General features: G+C 39.6%; 1 protein-coding gene across 1 annotated transcript in view; it reads right to left on the bottom strand.

Annotated features, from left to right (window-relative positions):
• Positions 1 to 3,710: 3,710 nt before the first annotated feature.
• The window catches only part of suclg2 (succinate-CoA ligase GDP-forming subunit beta), a 136,328-nt gene continuing 121,872 nt past the window's right edge, over positions 3,711 to 18,166 (bottom strand). The window contains exon 11 of the mRNA XM_061727865.1: positions 3,711 to 4,568. Coding sequence (XP_061583849.1) covers positions 4,456 to 4,568 — 113 coding nt within the window. The 3' untranslated portion in view covers positions 3,711 to 4,455. The remainder of the gene's footprint in view (positions 4,569 to 18,166) is intronic.

Genomic DNA, 18,166 nt, shown 5'->3' on the forward strand with positions numbered 1-18,166 from the left:
TTAAAAACAGTGGGATACATGATAGAAGTCTTTAGGTTGACCTCCAAAGCTTCTTTCCCCCTCATCTATATTTATATGAAGGAGCGGCACTAATTTTCCCCAGCAAATCAGTGTGCACATTTTGTTCTGACCTCCAGCTTGACACTGAATTAAACTATATCAGGTCTGAGAAGCTTGCTTTAACAAGCCTTAAATTCCGCCGTCCAATCCATCAGTGAGGATATTTCTGACACACACAGGGAAGAGCATGAAATAAGGCAATTATTGAACCCTTCAGCCCATTTTTACGGCTTGACTGGCTAGCACGGCGCAACACACAGAGCCACATAGTTTTGTCTTGAGATTACTCCCGGTGACAGGGATGCTAGAAATTAATACCTTGCAAATAAATTATAGTACAAAACAATTTTCCCTCTAATACTGTCATGTTGATACATATTAATTCTAACTGAACAGAAAATGAACAGAAAATGATGTGGCAAAATCAGAAAAATTACAAAAGGAGCTCTCTAGAGTGACTTCGTCCTGTTAAGAAGATTTAAGTTGCTGACGTTTGAGACAAAGTGTTCCTTTCTGGTGCATACAGGAGAAAAAAAAGTGCTTTGTCTATGTGTCTTTCATGGAGGTGGCAGTCGATCCTGAGAGTCTGGGCGCCCTCTCAGATTGCCTGACAGATAATCCATCACACAGTCAGTATGTCTGACAGGAAGAGGTCTCAGTCAACTCTCCGTCGCTGTGTGCCGCTCACTGAAGGACAGTCCCTCCTTTCAAGTCTCTATCGGGACGACATACACTCAAGCTTCATTAGAGGGAACCAAGGTGTGTAATTTGATGAGATTAAGTGTGCACAAAAAAGTCTGAAGGAAAAGCAGGACAGAATACAAGTAGTTTAAAATACATAAAAGCTTTATTTCCCAATACCATCTGCCTGCTAGCAGCTGAAAGCAATACACACACAGAGTCTTGATCATAAACTGTATAAGAACAAGACACCAGGTTTTTAGGCAAGAGCTTTTGAAGACTCTTTTCCCTCATACTGATCAGCGCCATGTTGCAAATAGGTAGACTTGGCTGTCTTATCTTATGCCAACATATGAAGTAACTTAATTTGACTTGACATTAATTATTATCCAATCTGTCCAAATATCTTCATTCCAAGTGTCACTACCAAAACAGAATCTGAAACAAGTGCTGCCGAAGGACTAACAAGGCTTTGCTCGTCTGTTGATGTCAGGTGTTGTGGGATGATGGACTGCAGGTCCCAGCAGACTTCCACTGGTAACATCCTGAAATATCTAGCTCGGCTCCAAGCTCATTCAGCTGTTCATTTTGAAGGACCTGCTGACAAACCTTTGCAAGAGGAGAGAAATGTCATTTCAGTGGCAAAATCAGAAATGACCGCTAAGTTTAGCCACCAATGGATTAGCATAAGCTGCCTGATCTTACCCAACCTTTGTCTTTAGGCCTGTGAAAGGACAGCGGTCTGTGAGAGAAATAAACAGCACAACACCTGATGTACTGATGTGCACCCTCACCCCCAAATACTGTTGTCATTCATGTGAAAAACATGAGATTCATCCATGAAACCTTTGTAAATCTGCTTTCAGATTTACACATACATCACTTTCTTACTAAACATCTTAAATACCTATTCATGAACATTACACAAAACTCAGATTTGTTCATAAGAACATGTGTATGATCTTGAATGGTGATTCACATGAAGTACAAAACAAAACAAAAAAAAAAGTTGTGGATTAATACCATGTCTTCTAAGTATTCAAGCAACAATAGTTTATGATGTTGGATAAAAAATAAAAAAAAACAACAAAAAAAGCTAGAAATCATAGTTCTCTCTCCGTAAGCAAAACTCGCTGCTGCAGACCACAGCCCCTCTATGATTAGAGAAGCCTCTATCAGGAATTATATCGAAACGCATCGCCACAGGATTTTCTTTTTTTTCTTCTTCTGATTATCATTATTATTTATTCATTTTTTGCCACCTGCAAGGAAACATGATTTTACAAGTTACTTCCAATGTTTAAGTGGCCAGCAGTGCTGGTTAGAATTATTCAATCAGAATATTTCAATACCTTGCTGGAGTGTCCAAGTACCTTCATCGGAAGCATTGTGCAGTTTAGATTTGAGTTATTCCTATAAAAAGTTTAGAACTAACATTTTCAAGCATGTCGAAAAAGTGAATTTTTGCTGTTTAAAGTTTACACACAAATTTGTTGTGCGGTCACTTTTGCACAGACTCATATCCGGCACTTTAAAATCTCATGTTGTACATTCTCTCTTTTCACTATATATTTGCTCTTTGTATTGCACCAATCACCACAACAAATTCCTTGTGTGTGTTCAACAAACATGGCAATAAACTTATTTCTGATTAAGTTTGATGAATGAGGTAAATACATTTTTTAAAAATTCTGCTTAATCCTTGAATACTCATAACAGGGTCCAGCTATAAATGACTTCTCACAGCACCTTAGGCTTTAGGATTGGGGGTTAAAGTTGTATTGTGCAAAAAATAAGCATTATGTAATCTTTGTGAATGCATTGATATCCTTGATGGTTCGTCCCAGATGCCTCCATGCTCACACAGTGGAAACATGTATCAGTCAGACCAGATGCTCTTTTTTTTTTTTTTTTTTTAAGAAATGTGTTTCAAACCAAAGATGAAAAAGGACTATGAAGACTTAACGACAAAAATGTCCAAAAGTCAAGCCCATGATGGTATACTGTAGGCTTGGATCTCTCATCAGAAAACGTACTCATTTGGATGTCCATGCGACTGTATTTTTCAACAAAACAAAGCAAAGCAAAGCACTAAACAGGCGTGGCTCAGGGCGTAGATGGTGCTGGACATTACTAAGTGGCAAAAGCGTTACTGTCCCAACCTTGTCAGAATGTGTTGCAAGTCTTAAATGTAACAATGGATGTACGGTATATTATGAAATAAAGCTTTTTAAGAAAAAAATATTAAACATCTGTCCACATAGCAATAGGTACATAAAAGGTTTGTAAATGAGTAAATTGAAAACGCTTCTTTTTCTTGTAAGGTTTTTTCTGATTCCAGGTTATGATTGTGGCCTAACTGGACGTTACTTTTTGTTCTAATCAAACTCATCCTGCCACAGATCGATGAAAATATAATCAGAAACCACTTTGATTTATTTTAGATCGAAAATCAACTGACATTGTTGCTTCACAGACTGCACATTTTATTTTTGTACATAATAGCAGACAGAATAATTGTGTTGTTTGAACCAAACTTTAGCTGATCCAAAAAAAAAACTAAAACAAAAAAAAACATGTTCCAAAATAAAACAGCAGAACACGAGGAAAGTGCAAGCTGCTGAGAAAAATCTCTTATGCGCAAGTTAAGAAGTTTGCAAATATTATCAAGGCTGGACTGTGTTTTCTGCTGCTTTGGGACTCATCAGTGTCCGAGCTTAAGGGCACACAACCGCACAAGTTTTTGTGGGTGTTTTGTTGTGCTTGACATCATTTTCACAGGAGTGTGCAAACAAACTCTTCAGGAATAGCAGCAGAATCAGTGACATCTTGTCTGTTGGACACCGAGGGGACTCGCAGATGTGAAGTGGACAAACATGAGCAAGCAACCTTGAAGTATCTGTTTTTAATCATTCAGATTATAAAACACAAATTCAGACTATATTTTATATACTGATTTACATGTATGACCCCCCCCCCCCAAAAAAAAAAAAAAAAAATCACAATTATAATAACTGTAAGCACAAATAAGACTTCATGAAATCCTTAATCCTTCATTTCATGGGCACAGACTGAGGCAGAGGACAGACTCTATATGAGAATAGCACTTTCTGAATAAGACACAATGTACGAATGCAGAATGGATATTCCATGACACAGGAACATCTTTGAAACTAATTTGGACATTAAAGTGAACAGACTGACTGATCAGAAACAACTACTTATTGCAGAAACTCTCAAAGTGCTACTGAATAAGTTTGTATCTTATGAATGGCAGTCTGTCAGCAGTTTTGTACCTTAAAAGTACAAAAATCTCTTTCTACATGATTTTATATTAAAATGACACAATGTGCAGGAATTAAAACATATATTGCATTGGAATGCACAAGTTGGTTCCCCATCCAACGATGACTGATATCACGAGTGCTGATGGGATGTCATGATCAGAAATAATGACCCTACCACTCTTTTGGGTGTGCAATTTTCCCCAATCAATGAATAATTAATGTGTAGATAAATGATTAAAGGAATAAGAAACAGACAATTAAAGGAAAGGAATAAGTGTACACATCAACCCTGAAACTATGGCACGGATGATGAGGTATAAAAGTCTTCAGACGGGTCTGCATGTGTAGCAAAAGCAAAGGCTGATGTAAGGCTGGTAAAGGCTGTTAGCAATGGGCGGACGAGTGAAGTCAGTCACTTTCAAGCTTTCTATTTCTTGATGGCGGCGACCGCTTTCTTGGCAGCGTCGTCCAGGTCTTGTGCTGCTGTGATGGGCAGGCCGCTCTCCGTCAGAATCTTCTTAGCTTCATGGACGTTGGTCCCTGGCAGACATGGAGAAAAACATGGTTACAACATGCTGCAAGAAAAATGACAAATAATGTGTTGACAAGGTTGAACCTGGTCTGCCATCTGCACCCTTCTGAAAAAACACAGACTGTGTGAAGGAGAAGAGTTCCTCTGGAGGAATCGGTCCTCACAGACAGATGGATGCAGCTATGGGTCAACGACGACACATTCAACTGCTGATCCGAAAGCAGTTTTGGCTGCGAACGACAGGATGAAGGGCAATTTGTGCGAGGGGATGCTCCCCTGGTCGGGGTAGCAGGTGCCGGGTGGCACGCTGGCGTCGGTCGACCCCAAATTACAGAGACGGGAAGGTTCCCGGAGATGTTCTACGCAGCCCCGAGGCTCAACACAATGAACTGGCTGCTTCCCAGCGTCGCACGCTGCTTTGCAGAGAGCAAGCCTGACAGTCCTGTCACAACAGAAGGCAGGGGGCGCGTTGGTGGGCGGAGGGGCCCTGGGAGTGAGGGGGGGGGGGAGTGTGTGGAGAAAGGTGTGCGCTAACTGGTACAGCGAGGGCATTGGAGCCAAAGGTCAGATGAAGCAGAACGGCCCCTTTGCTGATGCAAACAATTGAACCCAGATGTTTGTCTGGCATTTGCAGTTTTCATGCGCAAATATGGGCCAAAAAAGCAATAACAAAAATGAAAAAAAAAAAGGGGCACCTACAGTTTGTCTCACATGGTTTCACCATCTCCATCTGGTTGAGGAATCTGAAATTTTCTTGCTTCACACACTGATTAATGACTTGAATCAAAATGAAAAGAGCTACAAGTGCTGTAGCAAGTGGGGACCATTTCCATTTGTTTATTTCTACTGTGTCAAGCTTCCTCTGCTGCAGCACTTTCATTTTTTTTCCCTGAGATTCAACTAAATGTTTTGATAAAAAATTATATTTGGTGGAAAAAAACTTGCAGATGCTTTATTTAAAAGGGGACCTATTATGAAAAACCCGTTTTTTCTTGCTTTAACATATATAAAGTGGTCTCCCCTCAGCCTGCCAACTCAGAGAATTCTGCAGTGTCTGTACAGCCGCCCGGATGAGCCGTCCAGTGTGATGTGGCTTCTACGAGCCGTTCAGATTCTGCGCCAGTCGTTACGTAACGACGGGTGCGATTTACATCGGTTGGCCTCCGATGCGTGAAACCACGCCCACAACTAACTCCGCCGGCCGGAGTTTCCGCCATTTTTTCGTAGCGGTGTATCGCGTCATTCAGGCAGCCAATCAGCACAGAGCCTCATTATCATAGCCCCGCCCACTCAGAATCCTGCATAGATAATGAGGTTAGAGACTGGGATGATAAAGACATGGCTCAGAGGCTGAATTTCTAATTTATTTAGCAAAAACAATCAAAAGCTTGTTTTTAAGACATTCAAGGCCTGTTTAAAATAGGTATTAGATGCTATAATAGGTCCCCTTTAAGTGAAAGCACTATTACAAATAAAAATCCACCATGGAAGTCTTTTCTAGAACACTGATTATTTCAGGAAAATATAACATGGATTCAAAAAAATCTTGCACAAATCTTGTAAAGAAAAGAGACACCACTGCTTTTATCTCGGAGGATCCTTCAGAGGAACAATTTGTCTGAGAATCTGATGGTGTCCTTTCAGTTGCCATTGAGTGTGTGCTGAGGTTTTGTATCTCTCTCCGTTCACCAGCTGCTCCTCGACAGACAGGAAAGAGCTTCAGAGGGGAATCTCCACTGCCTACAAAATCAGCTGCCCTCACACCTCCCCAGACATTTATCGTTCTTATTGCCCCTAAAAAGCCTCCAGCATTCTCCAGAAGTCATCTCACGCTGCTCATCATCTGGTTGAACCTTTGCCCTGTCGACAGGCAATAAATCTTGGACAAGTGGACTTGCAAACACTTTTTATCCTACAGTAGCTTTTATACTTAATTCTACTTAGCTCTAAACACTTGGGATAGCATTAAAATTATGATGTACAGCATACAAGTGGATGCAGTGCAATACTTACTCTACAGTCACTGTAAACACTGGATGAACAGTGTGGTGAAAGTAATTGTTATTTTCTGGGATGCTTTTGGCACCGTTAAAAGAAAGCTGTCCAATTTCATCTTATTCCTGCAATGACTATAAAGTCATTCATTTATGTTGCTTCAGGTTCTGTGGCCCTTTTTTCTTTCGCTCTCATTTTCCGATTTTTTAAATTATATTTCAGATCATTTGAGCATTTTTGGAAACCATGTAGTAAATTCTGTTGTAAAACTCATTATTTGCTTGGACTGTAAAAAATTCATGGACATTTGAAATGCAAGCTCAACTGCACATCGTTTTCTGTGAAACACAAGAAGCCAAAAATATCAGAATGAACTGGCTTAAAATTCTGCAGTGTGTTTTGGACTGCGGCTACATGCCTCTAAAATACTCAAACCAACCATGGCTGGACTTGGCTGTGTCAAAAGTGCAGCTGCTAAATAGTTGTTTTTTTTTGTAAATAGTAAAAACTATTACTGGGTAAACCCCTGATTTAAATATAGTTAAATAATGCTGCACGTGTAAGACAGCAACAACTGATCTGGTCCCTCAACTTTGACTTTCAAGATAGCAAACAATCTTGGAAATTTACATTGTTTGGTTAATTATCCAAACATTTAAAAAAACAAAAAAATAACTTGTTTCTTAGCACTTAAACAGCATATCAATACCTGGTTAATTGGATGATTTACGGGACGTGCACTTAAAAAAGTAATATGTGCATTCATTTTATCCAAATCTAGATGAGTGGAGGTGTGTGAGTGTGTGTGAGTGTGTGTGCATGCTCGGATGCTTCCGGGTCGACCTGAGCTCTCTCAGCTTGGTGGATAATTAAAACTGCATGATATGTGAAGCCTCTGGAGGCCCGGCCACCCTGATCAATACAACTGTCATGAGGAATTCTATTACCAGTGCCACTTAACGCCTACTATTTCATCTCTTTTGTCCAGCCTTATAATAAGTCATTCCAAACACATTTTCTGCTGGCTCACACTACAAACAATCAATTGTGCAATGTAATTAATTAGAATAGGAGCAGGAAGAGACCGTGCTGTGGTGCATAAACAGGGGGATAGGATGTCTCAAGTCATTTTCTCAGCAAACTTGCACAGGGTTTTCTGGGCGAATGTGCGTCTCAATCGCTGATGCTGTCGCCTACAGTGAGAAGAGTGCACTGCTGTTTACTTCATGAGCTGCATTGGAACTGATGGATCTATACTATTATACTGACAGTGTAGATTAAACACACAAACAAACAAGCTTGTCTCCACTCTAGATAAACTTCACAGGAGAGGGAGCTGACATCTGCACCTAGAGCAAATATATAATGTTAAAGAGATTCTAAAAGGACAAATGTGCCTATGTAAAGTGTATACAGGGGCCACACAAAAAGAATGAATACATGAGTTTTTGCAGCCCATAAATATGAATGAGCAACAGAACTGCATTGTTTACATGAAGCATCTGTGGTACCTGCATTAGTGATTGTTATTCATGTTGTGAGTGAGGGGAGGGGATAACATCTGTGGGAAAAGAAGAAAGAAGTCATGCATTCCTATAGTTCTGCATGTGTGATGGCAGAGAAGTGCAGTTCCAGTGCGAGCGGTAGGGAGCACTAGTAGTTCACGGTATACAGCAGTGGCAAAGACTTAGGCCCGCTGGATACTCGCGTGGGCAGTTGTGTGTGTGTGTGTGTGTGTGTGTGTGTGTGTGGAGCAGCATGAGTATATTCACGTGTGTGTTCACCTGCAGCCACTAGGTGCTGCCAGAGACCTATACTCAGTGTGGATGGGGCGATGCCCCCACAGTACATAATATGTATAGCTATAAAAAAGCCTAAGATAATAGGTATGGCTTTTGTTGTAAAAGAAAACACCATATGATTTAATAGACAATGCAATAAAAATGGACAGAAGTCGAGATTCTTGCTGCTCTGTGTCAAAAAATAGTCACAGTATACTCCATGTCAAAGGTTTAAACTCTACTGCCAGTTGGAAAATCCTTTCATACAAACTTTAAGAATTAAAAACTATTCTCACCCCACACCTTCTGTTTTCATAACTCTGCTCCAAGATAGATAATCTAAACATCTTTAGATGGTAGCTGCACTATAAATAAACAGCCATCCAACAGACCAACCAGCACTTAGTATTAAATATAAAACAGTAATATACAGTGAGGCTACTTTACAACCCACTTCTGTTGGACATCTGCTCCAGTTAGGTATCTCACTTGTAACCATTGTTAAATGTCACTTATCATCTGTGAGTCAATTTCAGACCAGTACTTTTCAACAAGAAAAATCCGGCCTGGTGCGATGCCAGTTCAAGCTCTGGACTTGCTCGGCTGATTCTGCACATCCTGAAATTGTGATAAAGTGTGTTTCTAACAAGCTAACAGCTGATAAGGATAGGACCCAACCTGCCGCTGACTCTGATGCATACAGAAAATCTTGAAGAACGATGAGGAGAAACAGAAAACATGTTCACCTATGGAGGCAGAAACAGCAAAAAAGTTGTGAGGCCGTACTTTCTCCTTTAGTTTATGTCGGTATGTGAGCATACTACTCGGCTTTATTTCCATTCGTAAAACTGATTGAAAAAGAAACAAAACAAACATATTTCAGACACAATGCGTTGATAAGATAAGCATCTTAAACCATCTAATATTTTTGAAGATAATATGGTGTAGAAAGGCAAACAATTTGACCTTGTCTCGTTTTATCGTAAACAGCTCTGAAAGATTGCTTTAAATTACTTTATAAGCTTAGTGATCATTTTTGCTGCATGTTCATGTTTTGAATGCTAATCCTCATAATAATCTGTCCCAAACAGTGAGAGTATTCCCTTCAGTCCAAAATAAATGAAGCCTGCTCTTGTGTCAGACATGTAATGCTCTGCTAAACACTGAACAAAGGGTTCTTCAGCAGCACATCTCCTTACTCCTTTCATGTGAAAGCCAGTCGTTAATTTAAGTTTTCATGTCTCTTAAACTGTCTACACGGCTGTCTAAAGAAGATATACCATAGCTAAGTCCATCAGATCTAAAACACATCTCTGACACTGACACTTTGATCTTGTAAATTAGATTTTTTTTCCTCTATCTTGACCTCTGAGAAGAGTTACATTTGTATTAACAAATTACATAATTTTCAGTATTTTTGTATCCGGTGATCGCGTATACAACCATTTAAGACCCAACGGCAAGTTAAAAGACTGCAAGTTAAAGGATTAAAAAAAGGGGTTGCTGAAAACCAGACACTGTCTGCACATTCACATAATGTGAACAGAATATACATGCTGCTTAGGTTTATAGCTGCAACAAATACTGTTTTAGCCATAATGACTCTGTCAAGACTAAAGAAGCCATCTCAACCTTGGACCTCCAGTCTCTTTTTAATTACAGAATGGGATAAATTTAAGGAAAAAGCCGCCTCTACTCTTGGACAGACTGTTGGGGGATAGCTCAGCAAATCAATAGGTTGGGTAACGGTTAAGTAAATGTAGTCAGTCTTTTGTCTGGACTCCGAGGACTGATTAGAAAGGATTTTTTCCTATAGTGGCAGACAACGTCCTCACACTGCAATACAATATGTTCCTGTTCATACTGTAGCCAGAGAGGGCAGTACTGCACTTTCTTCCACGTCTCCTCCTGTCCATGCCATAAGGACCGGTGTGCATAATGTGTGTCTATTGATTTGTGCTGAATTTATAGCATAGATATGCCATGGATATGTATACAATGGCAAGAAAAAGCATTTAAACCGTGTGAAATTAAACAATTTTATTCATAAATTTGCCATAAAATGTGATGATCTCTTCATCTAGGCAACAATAATAGACAAATACAATGTTCTTAAGTTGATAACACATACATAAATTATAGTGTTGCTTGTTTTTAAAGAAAATACTAATTACAGGTTGGTGGAAAGAGTAAGTGAACCCACAGACTAATTACTTAAAAACTGTAGTAAGTAGTTTGTACACCTGGAGTCGGTTAATTTCTATTTCTGCAATCACTGTTGCTATCACTATGCTTACTCAAAAAAGATGTTTAAATCTGCAGCGAAATGGTGCCAGGCAAGGATATAAAGTATACAGCTGGCCATGTCTACAAGATGTGTAAATAGTCAATGGCTGTTTATTCTCCATAACCAAACAGAACTGCTATTAATATATGTCGGCATAATTGCAAAGAATATGTCTTGCTGTGGTTTAAACATCTGTCACAGCCACCAAAAACTCAAAAGAAGTGTTAGAAGAAATACACATGGTTTTGCACCAATGAGATTATAGTCTCTAAACACAGTAGTATTTATAGAGTACAGTGGTTCTTCATTTATGGACCAGTTAAGCTTGTTTTTAGTCCTGGGTTTTCCACTCTGCTTCTTTGCCAGAGGTTTGGATGCTACATGGATGAAAAACTTCACTCACATGACGCAGAAGGTCCTGCTAGTGACAGTTGTGTAAGAATTTATACACGTCCATGCAAGAATCTTTGTGAGCTATATGCATGGACAGGAACTCCAGTGTATCCGGTCCTTATGATAACAAACTGTTTTGTGCAGATATTTTTTCTTTCCAAGAGTCAACGTAGCAGATTGTGATTTCTGATCCTATCATGATTAGTAATGTGCATTTAGTTAAAATGTGGCACACTTTGGGTTAATGGCTGGCAAACCCCTAAAAACATGCACCTGATTAATGCAGAAAACTGTCAGGTCATTTCACTTATGAGAAGCTATATGGTAAGTCAGAACGAGGGCACTTGCGTTGAGCGCATGGGAGAATGTGACTAGAAATAGTCCATTACAAACTTGGCTTTAGGAAGCTTAGAGGGGGCTATACAGCTGTGTGATGGGGCTTTAGTATCATGCTGAAGGGAGCCCGTTTTGACAGGACAGTGAATGTGACCCCGTTTGGAATGTAATGTGATGTCTAGATGCAACACAAAGTGCTTCCCATGTCTTGCAAAATATTACTTAAAATATCACAGAAAAACCAATGAGTTTTTGAAAAATGGACATGTCTCCATTAGGTGTATTTTCTACTTAAAAATTCAATTTGTGCAATTTCAAGGGGAATGGAAATGCCTTTAGGGTATCCATGGTGGAACATGACAGAGTAATCTGATGCTACCCAAAAACAACATTGATGCGTGCTTGAGGTTTTCCAGATAACACCTCGACAGTCCTGCAATGCTACTGAGAAAATGTTTGTTGAGTGATGAAACAAATGCTGAATTGTTCATGAAGTTTACATTACTGCCTGAGGACCTGGACCACTCGCCATCATTGAGGGCTGATCCCCAGGTATTCTAAAATATCATATTGGATAATGACATTATTGAACGTTCCTCTTGAATGTTGTGCAAGTCTAATCCAGAGCCAGCAAAAGTTATTTCTGTTGCCAAACTACTGCCAAAAGAGGTTCTACCAGAAAAATTACAATGGTTCATGTGTTTTCAATTTAAGCATATAATGTTTGTCCACTGTCATGACTTAGATGAAGACCTGATCACATTTTATGGCCAATTAATCCAGAAAGCCATTAACTTCTAAAGGAGCAACACAAACATTTTCTTGTCACTGCAAGTGCTAATTTTGAAGCTAATGTCCACTTTTAGATCACTTAATATATTAACTAATATATCCCTAAGCGCATATAGACCGCATGGCCCTCTTCCCCTACATTTGGGAATACATAACTCTCCCCCAGTGCAATCAACCCCAGCCTTTTAAAATAGCCTTTCCAATTAAAAGTGTGCCTGTTAATCCATTCTGATCCTGTTGAAGAGCTCTGGGCTGTTCTCACTGCCCTGCAGTCAGTCTGAGAAGCTGAGCTGATTGATTTTGAACCAATCCTTTCTGCAAGACTGCAACCCGGGATGTAATGATCCAGAACTAAAGCTTGGATTAGGTCACTGCCAGGAAAACGTGGTCGGACCATCCAGCACTTCTGACCTTCTGGACTGTATGTGGGTGAGCCAGAATTACATGGACTGACATGAGATTTGTGTTGTAACTAATTGTAAATCTATTTTGATTACCAAACGAGTCAGTTCTGTGGCAACAAATCTCAATCTTTTGTGCTCCTTCTTCTGTCACATGAAGAATGTAACTGCATGTTTAGCTGAGTTCTAACCTTTAACATAAGGATAGGTATGTTGAGCCGCATTTTGTAATAAACGTCCAAAATGTAATAACTTTGTCATTTCATTTTGTATTAAAGCCGCATTTTGTAATAAACTACCCCAACGCATTTTGCAATAAATGTTATTACATTTTGAGAAGATTATTACAAAATGCACATGCAAGTTTTTTGTTATGTAATAACAATTCTAAAGCATAGTTTATTTGTTTGTTATTGGCCTATATAATTCCAAACTTCAAATAGGCAACTAAAGTTATATTTGGAGTATTATACATAGATTTATTGGGCAACATAGCTCTAAGGGAAATTGCATTAAAAACAAAAGTCACTCTTGTATAAATTCATTGTTAAACAAACAACAATAATAGGTATTATTACATAATGCACCATGTTATTACATTTCCTAGAAAATAAAAAAAGTTGCAAGTGCACTTTATAATAATTTTCTCAAATCTGCAACAACAAAATTCATTAAAAGTTTATTACAAAATTACATGATCTGCAAATCTGCAATAACAAAATTTATTAAAAGTTTATTACAAAATGAAATGAAAAAGTTATTACATTTTGGACGCTTATTACAAAATGCACCGTTATTACAAAATGCGGCTCAACAAGGTAGTGTAAATCACCCAGATACGCATTTTACATCTTCATTTCTGAACGTTTTTCCTACTGTTGTTAACCGTTTGTGCAGTGACATATAGTTGAATATGGGAGGAGTTAATGATCTGTTCTTGTCATGCTAGAAAAGACAAAGGTGTGATAGGTACCAATATTATACACCTGCTTGAACAGTTCCTTTTTTATTTAAGGGAAAGAAGGTGCAGATGACAAGGAAGCTTAATGTTTCTCACTGTGAAAACATTTCCTTGTGCTTCAGGCATGTCCCTTCTCAGCTGCAGTGCCTCTACATACACTTTGGATCTGAGAAAAAAAAAAAGCTTAAATACCCTGACCTGAAAACCATAGTAACAGTGTGCGCAGGCAAAGTGCAAAGTGTTAAGAAATAACACACACACATTTACTCCTTTGCCCTCTGCTCCAGACACAGCACACAGCGGGACCTTGACAGTTGAGCTAACCACTAACTGGCCCCATGCCTGGGAGAGTCACAGCTGCCGACCCTCCCACCCCCGTCAGCCCACACAGGTGAACGGGCTTCATTAACATACTCTGGTGAAAGGTGAGCCAGTCAGTGCTGTCTCAACTCCAGCTGCTGCTAATGACAAGTCCAGCACAATGTGAGGTTATGAACAACACTCCACTGTTCTTACTGGAATGTTGAGCCACAATAAGGCCATTTTTACACATATACATACACGTATTTAAAAAAAACGGATATTTCCCCCTCTACGTTTTGAAAAATACCATAATTTACACAAACCTGCATAAATACGCTGTTAAGGTGCTATGAGCAGCCAAACCTGCAGGGGGCAGTGTAACGAGAAGCATAAAGTCATGCTAGCCAATCAGAATCCTGGAAAAAAATGTCAACAAATGACACGTGTAACTTCCAGTTACTTCCAAGATGAACGAGAGTCTTTCGTTTGGAGTGACAGAGAAGTGGAGTTACTTTTAAGTGTGACTTTAGAATATAAAAAAGGTAAAATACAAGAAAATATTGACGGTGGCCAAACAAATTGTAAACACAGGTGGCACTCATGACGCTGGTGACGTTTCTGTCGCACAATGTGACGTTCTGAAGCCTAAATCTCCGTTTCCCTCAGTTTACAAGCAAACGTGAAGACAGTTCTTGCAAATCTCCACTTTGGCCGGAGTTTTCAGAAATGATAGTTTTTGGTGAATTTGAGCTTCGTTTTCTTGTAAATGAACGGCCAAAACTCATGAAAACACCACCGTTTTTGCTACGTGTAAACGGGGCCTACTGTAAGAGTGGCCGAGTTCTACAGACTACACCAGTGCGGTTTTAAAGGTACAATAACCTTCTTTATATCTTTAAAACTGCACTGTAAATATATGTATTGATGTAGCTTAGAGATGCAGTTTTATCAGCATATAGCTTTGTCTGATTGTCTTTCCCAAGGTTTAACCTTAGATTTTCGTTCTAAGAGCTATAATCAACCATATAGAGTAACATAATCAACCAGCTAAAAATAGCAGCGGCTGCTAGCTGTGTGCTTGCTTTATTTTTAGCCTCTTAGCCTTTGTTGTTTTATCAACATTGGGACGTTCTTTTAAATGTTTGATCAAGTTTGTTGCTCCTTTATTGGTTATTTTCAGATTTAAGGATGTAGACATTGTTATTGTTAGGATTTTTATGGTCAGTGAAAAATGTACACTTTAATGACATTCTTCCCAGTGACAGAATCTTCATAATGTGATTATTGACAGGGGGAAAAAAAATAATAAAGACAATTCTCAGTACCATTACTCAGCACCCTGTTCTGAAGGAAGTACTGCAATTGTGATCTCAAGGCTATCAGAAAACACAAAACAAGTCATCATCCCGTATCTGTGTGATAACTGGATGTAAAGGAAGTGGTACTCTTGTAAGTCCGTATACACTTATTGTGAATGGAAAGATAGCCTAATAGTATATAAAAAATCCCTTCGCAAAGGTAGAACTGCCCATTATTCATCATTGACAGAGGATAATAAAAATAACCCACGTTTTCTGTCCAGCACTGTAGCCAGGCTGACAGACATTCACAATTCTGCTGAGCCGTGCATTCCTGCAGCTCTCAGTTGTGAAGACTGAGTTTCTTTACCGTAAAATCATCAGAATTAGAGAAGACATCAGCCAGGCCCACCCGGTTGCGGCTGTGGGCATTTCTCCAGCTTTAACGACTTCCTTAGGCTCTGACTTGACTCTAGACTGCTTTGATCCTGTAGATTTCCCTGAGCTGAACTCAGTCGTCAATAGAGCTAAATCATCCAGGTGTCTGTTAGACCCCATCATGACTCCACTACTCGAAAAGGTTTTTTCTCTTATTGGCACGACAATACTGGACCAGATCAACCTATTCCTAAACTTAGGATATGTGCTGCATGTTTTTAAAGTTGCAATAATTAAACCTTTACTTAAAAAACCTTCTCTTAAAAAACCTTCTCTTGACACAGACATCTTAGCTAATTATAGACCAATTTCCAATCTTCCATTTGTATCTAAAATTCTGGAAAAAAGTAGTTGCAAACCAGTTATGTGACCATTTGTATAGAAATGCTTTTGACACTGTAGATCATGGCATTTTACTGCACAGGTTAGAGCATGTTGTTGGGATTAAAGGGACAGCTCTACATTGGTTTAAATCATATCTATCTGACAGATTCCAGTTTGTTCATGTACACAAGGTTTCTTCTGTACAGACGAGGGTCTGCTATGGTGTTCCGCAGGGTTCAGTGCTGGGGCCAATCTGGTTCAGTTTATACATGGAGCCCATGGGAAGGGTAATCCAAATCACAGCATACATTTTCATTGCTATGGTGAGACAGGTAGCTCTATTCGTCTATGAAGCTACATGAAACAGAACTGTTAGTTAAACTTCAGGCATGTCTTAGGGACATCCAGGACTGGATGTCCGGACATTTTTTTGTTTTCTAAGTTCTGATAAAATAGAGGTTATTATTTTTGGTCCCAAGCATTTTAGGAAGGGATGGCGATGGCTTCCAGTGCAACTGTGTGAAAGGTTGGTGTTATTGTCAATTAGGATTTGTGGCTTAAACAGTATATTAATCAGGTTTGTAAAACAGTGTTTTTCCATCTCCGTAATATCGCAAAGATCAGGAACATCCTCTCCCAGAGTGAAAAACTAATTCACGTGTTTGTATCCTCTAGGCTAGATTACTGTAATGTTTTATTAGCAGGATGTCAGTAGTAAGTAATTTGCTGAATATCCTGTAGCTGATCCAAAATGCAGCAGCGCGAATGCCGACAGGAATCAGCAAGAGAGACCAAGTCTTTTCAGTGTTAGCTTCACTCCATTGGCTCCCTGTATAACTTGCGCCCTAAACAACCTAGTTCTGCAATATTTGCAAGACCGTATGTTCCTAACAGAGCTCTCTGTTCTCAGAGGGCAAGTTTAGTCGTAGTTCCTAGAGTAGATGTAGATTTGGAGGGTGGGTCTTCTGCTATCAGGCACCATTACTATGGAACCAACTTCCAATCTGGGTTAAGGAGGCTGACACCACCTCTACATTTAAAACCAAGCTTAAAACATGTATTTTTAGTGAAACCTATAGTTAGTGTAAACTCTGGTGTGTTAGGGCCAGTAGTCATAGCTGAAGTTACAGGACAAGACTAGAGCAGCTCGTATTAAAACATAACTTCGTTGAAGATATGCTGCTATAGACCTACGCTACAGGGAGACACCAACTTGATCCACTTAGCAGTGCCCATCATCCCTCCTTCTCTGCTCTTCGTCTCTTTTCTTTCTTCAGATCAACCATCAGTGATTAATTAGAAGTATCACATCAACATGATTGTTCTCCATTGTTCTTGTAGTTTGTTGTGCTGCTCTGCCCCCCCTCCTCCTTTTCTCTTCTTTGCATGTTTGTAGGCCAGACCTTCAGGAGATGCATGCTGACCTGCAGTCCCCCCCTCTGATCATCCCACTGCTGCTTCCACCTGTCAGTGTCTTCTGTGTACATCTGTTTATATAGTCATCCCTGCAGTTAACCAATGTGTCTGTTCCTCTCCTATCTCTGTTATTCATTCTGTCTGTCTGTTTTCTCTTTTCCTGCTGGCCTCCGGCAGGAGGCCCCCCCTTTATGACCCAGGTCCTGCTCAAGGTTTCTTTCCTCCTAAAGGGGAGTTTTTGTTGCCACTGTTTGTCTTAAGGTTTTTCTCCCACTAGGGGAGTTTTTACCTGCCATTTAATTATGTTTATGGAATCAGGGGTCATGTTCTGGGTCTCTGGAAAGCATCTAGAGCAGGGATCTTTAACCCTGTCCTGCATGTTTTAGATTTTGCCGTGCATCATCGCACCTGATTCTAATTAATGGTCGTCATTAGCTTGTCATCCAGGTCTGCACAAGTCTGTTAATGACACAGTCATTTGTATCAGCGTGTGCTGAAGCAGGGAAATATCTAAAACATTCAGGACAGGGGGTCCCGAGGACCAGGGTTGAAGACCCTGACCCAGAGACAACCTGTGTTGTAATAGACGCTATAAAAAAAAAAAAGATTAAACTGAATAGTGAGCAGCATTCCGAGCAGTTGTGGTTATGGAAGCAAACATGTTTCAGTTAAACAGTACAAGCATAACAAAAGCTTGCCTGACATGTATAGATTTACAAAAACATTTGTTTGCATAGATGAGGTTTTATGCAGGCCACGGCAAAGCGATCACTGACATAGAATCTGTGACTTGGAACAGAGGTGTGAGTTTGGTTGCATGTTGTGGTTTTGGAGGCCAGTGTCATTATCCAGCCTCATGAAATCCTCATTAAGGTCAAGTA

The sequence above is a fragment of the Cololabis saira genome, chromosome 8, assembly GCF_033807715.1.
Source record: "Cololabis saira isolate AMF1-May2022 chromosome 8, fColSai1.1, whole genome shotgun sequence".
NCBI lineage: Eukaryota > Metazoa > Chordata > Actinopteri > Beloniformes > Belonidae > Cololabis > Cololabis saira.